Source organism: Octopus bimaculoides, chromosome 18, assembly GCF_001194135.2.
Source record: "Octopus bimaculoides isolate UCB-OBI-ISO-001 chromosome 18, ASM119413v2, whole genome shotgun sequence".
NCBI lineage: Eukaryota > Metazoa > Mollusca > Cephalopoda > Octopoda > Octopodidae > Octopus > Octopus bimaculoides.
Window position 1 is genome coordinate 20,923,949 of NC_068998.1, and position 4,099 is coordinate 20,928,047.

General features: G+C 38.2%; 1 protein-coding gene across 2 annotated transcripts in view; it reads right to left on the reverse strand.

Moving 5' to 3' along the window:
* LOC106869925 (lysosomal acid phosphatase) overlaps positions 1-4,074 on the reverse strand; it is a 43,114-nt gene extending 39,040 nt beyond the window's left edge. For both annotated transcript variants that reach the window (XM_014915856.2, XM_014915857.2), the window contains exon 1: positions 3,958-4,074. In XM_014915856.2, coding sequence (XP_014771342.1) covers positions 3,958-4,050 — 93 coding nt within the window. In that variant the 5' untranslated portion in view covers positions 4,051-4,074. The remainder of the gene's footprint in view (positions 1-3,957) is intronic.
* Between the last annotated feature and the right edge of the window lie 25 nt (positions 4,075-4,099).

The window sequence follows — 4,099 nt, forward strand, 5'->3', positions numbered from 1 at the left end:
TCTATATAAATAGATAGACAAGTAGATATATATAGATATACACACACATACATGTGTGATATATGTTTGTACAGACAACTGATAGGAAATAATTAATTAATACAAAAATTTAATATATTATTTTTTAGAAACTAAAACCTAAAACCTGTCTATAAATGTTTTAAGCATTCAGAACTCTCCCAAACATTTAGTTTACAAATAGAAAAGTTCATTTAACCATAATTTGTACACTAAGAGCATTGCTTGATTAACTTATGCAGATATAATCTGCAACTAAACAATAATAACATATAAGATGGGAGTGGAACAAAAGTCGGTGACAGGGGTCAGATTGAAAACTGGAATATTTTAGCTGTGTTATCAGGGCCTAAAATCTCAGTGCCTGTAATTTTTTTGTGGGGTTTGGTGTATAAGAAACAGGCTTACAGCCAACCAGGCAGAAATGTCATGATAACATGAAATGAAAGACTGGACGGGAAGAACTCTGGTGGAGTGTAATGGTTGGTTGCAGTATGAGGGTGGAAGATAGGCATACTTATTCATTTATTCATTCATATACATCCTGTGTATTAATTAATATACCCAAATCCCTTTTTACTGTTCAAATACATGCCAATGGCTACTTTGAGTTATGTCTCTTAGCTCCTTTTCTTACACACACATACGCACAAACATGTACACATGTGCACACAGATGTGTAAAAATCCATGATTCAGAATAGAACTGGCATTTGTATATCTATTAATAGAATGGATACATTAATGTATATACCATACAGTATTTATAGTTTCATATCAGCAGATTTTACCATTCAAGAGTTTAGGGAAAAACCCAATTCTAGCACTCAAGTGAGCTTTCCCCAAACTTTTGGAAGTGAAACTGACGGGCAGAATTGGCTGAAATGGAGCTATAATGCTCTATTGAATATATGAAGGGGTGCTGAGAAGTTCCTGGATTTAAGGGTATTGTGAAAGACCTGGCTAGAGGCCCAACACTCTGAGTTCTTTTACAAGGTTTAGAAAAACTGAAGAACCGCTGCAATAAATGTGTGAATCTGAGAGAGGAATACGTTGAATAAAATCATAATTAACTGATCCTTGTGTATTTCTTTTTTACCCAAAGCCAGGAACTTTTCAGCTTTCCCTTGTACATACATATACATATATATATATATATATATATACATACATACACGATAATTATATAAGTACAAAACAAGGTAGAAAACACACGACTTGAATACCGAAGATAGAGTAATATGCTTTTTTATTAAAGCTTCAGAAAGTACCAGTTTTTGTGATGTTTTTGTAGCTTTAATAAAAAAGCACATATATATATATGTGTGTGTGTGTGTGTGTGTGTGTGTTTGTGTGTGTATGTGTGTATATATGTGTGTGCATATATATATATATGTACATTTATATACACATTCACACGCATGCACACAGACACACACACAAGTTGTTGAATATATATGTTAAAAACAGCTGATTGAAAACAGAAGGGACCACATACATACTTACATTCATATATACATACATACATACACACATACACAAATACATACAGGCTAGCCTTCCACTCATGACCGAGGAAAACCATTACTGACCTTTAGGAACATTACACACTCAAGACTACATTATACTTTACACTTGCAGCTCTATTGGTGACTAACGAGCCCTGCTCTTAACAAACATACATGACTGCAAACATTGCAGACCAAGCTTTCCCCATTCATCACACTAGCAGTGCATTTTCAAGCAGCATGCTTAAATTCTTCATGAAGTTTATGTGCTCTTTCAAAGGTATCGACTCCTTCCTTTAACTGTTTCCTCCAGCCGTGGCAATGACAAGCATTTCTCTCCCAGTCAGCTTCCCACATTTTACAGGCCTTTAATGAAGACTTTACGCAATCTTTAAATTGCAGTCTTGGCTTCTGCCGGGGTCATTTTCAACTAACAAGTTCCCCATATAACATCTGTTTAGTGATCCTGCTATCATTCATTCTAGCAAGGTATCCAGTCCAACATAACTGGTGTTTGTGCACCATCACCTTAACACTCAGGATATCAGCTTTCCTCAGGACCTGTGTATCTGGAGTTTTTAAGGTACACACAATATTCAGAATGTGTCTCAGACATCTCTGATGGATGCATTCAAGGACCTTTACATGACGCTTGTAAAGGGTCCATGTCTCACATTAGTAAAGGAGTGATGTTAGTACACATGCATGGTACATTGCAACTTTTGTTTGCCTTGTGATACCATGTTGGAACCGGACATGAGACTCAAGAGACCTGAAGGAATCAGTTGCTCTCTTCAGCCTGAAAGATATTTCATCATCCTGGGAGCAAGTGAATCTGAGTGTGCTGTTGAGGTAAACAAACTTGTCTACCACTTTCAGTATTGGCTCCTTCAACCAAGATAGCTTGGTTCCACATAGGGGTTTCCTAATGCAGGCTGGAACATTACAACAGTCTTCTCCAGGCTACTGCTGAGTCCAAATGCCTTGCAAGAAGCAGAAATAGGATTCACAAATATTTGCATATCATCCGCTGTATGAATAAGTTACAGTCAACTGCATAAAGGAGATCACGAATAAGAGACCGGAAAATTTTTGAATTGGCTGAAAATCGACGCAGGTTAAAAAGACAGCCAGAAGATCAATACCTAACATATATCCCAGGAGAGCTGTCCACAGCAAAAGCATGTGTAAGAGTAGGAGCAAAATACAGAGACAAGAGAGTTGGGGTAAGGATGTCACCCTGCTTGACACCATTTTCTACAGGACTAGAACTCGCCATGCCACCACCAACATTGACCCAAACCTCCATCCCATCATGGAATGATTTGATTATTGAATCAAAGTGATCTGGACATCCAAGTTTGCCAAGTATTTTCTATTCACAGTATCAAAGGCTTTGGTTAAATTGGAAAAACTAAGCTAAAAGTATTAGATTTCTTGGAAGAGAGCAGCGAATGTATACAAAAACAAGGACGGAAAAAAAAAAACCGAACAATGTTACATGAATCCAATTAAAAAAATAATAGGATATAACAACAGGTGTCTTTCGACTAAAGACGAATTAAATTAAGCTGACGTGTGTGGAAATAAAGCCTTATGGCAGGGATACAAGATTTCACAGGCAAGGAGGAATATCGATGTTGCATGGACAACGGCCGGCCAAGAAAGGCTTGGCCGAACGCCGGTCACGTGGGAAGAGAAGAGAGAGAGGTAGAGGGATAAAAGAATATATATATGTGTGTGGGGCTGGTCAGTGTCATGTATGTATGTATGTATGTATGTTTGTGATATATATTTGTGATTGTGTGTTTTTGTGTTTGTCACCCACCTATCCACCGCTTGTTGGTTTGTAGCATAGCGGTTCAGCCCGAGGAGATTGATAGAATCAGAACCAGTCTTTTAAAAATTACTGAGAATCGACTGAAGTTCTCAACTCGTTGCCCAAGCATGGCCACATTCCAGTGACTGAAATAAGTGAAAGATAAGATAATCTATAATTGAAAAAAAGAATATAGGAGTGGCTATGTGGTAAGTAGCTTGCTTACAAACCACATGGTTCTGGGTTCAGACCCAATGCGTGACACCTTGGGCAAGTGTCTTCTACTATAGCCTCGGGCCGATCAAAGCCTTGTGAGTGGATTTGGTAGACGGAAACTGAAAAGAAGCCCGTCGAATATATGTACATATATATATGTATGTGTGTGTATATGTTTGTGTGTCTGTGTTTGTCCCCCAACATCGCTTGACAACCGATGCTGGTGTGTTTACGTCCCCGTAACTTAGCGGTTCGGCAAAAGAGAACGATAGAATAAGTACTAGGCTTACAAAGAATAAGTCCTGGGCTCGATTTGCTTGACTGAAGGCGGTGCTCCAACATGGCCATAGTCAAATGACTGAAACAAGTAAAAGAGCAAAAGAGAGTATATACTCACCACGTTAACCATGTGTAAAGTTTGAGAGAAAGATAGTGCGTTGTCCACTTGCGAAAGAACGAGGATTAGGATAAGCGATAAAGCCGACTGCATTGTTAACTGTGAGGAAAAGCCTATGAGCGCAGTTTCTTTTATAGCTAGG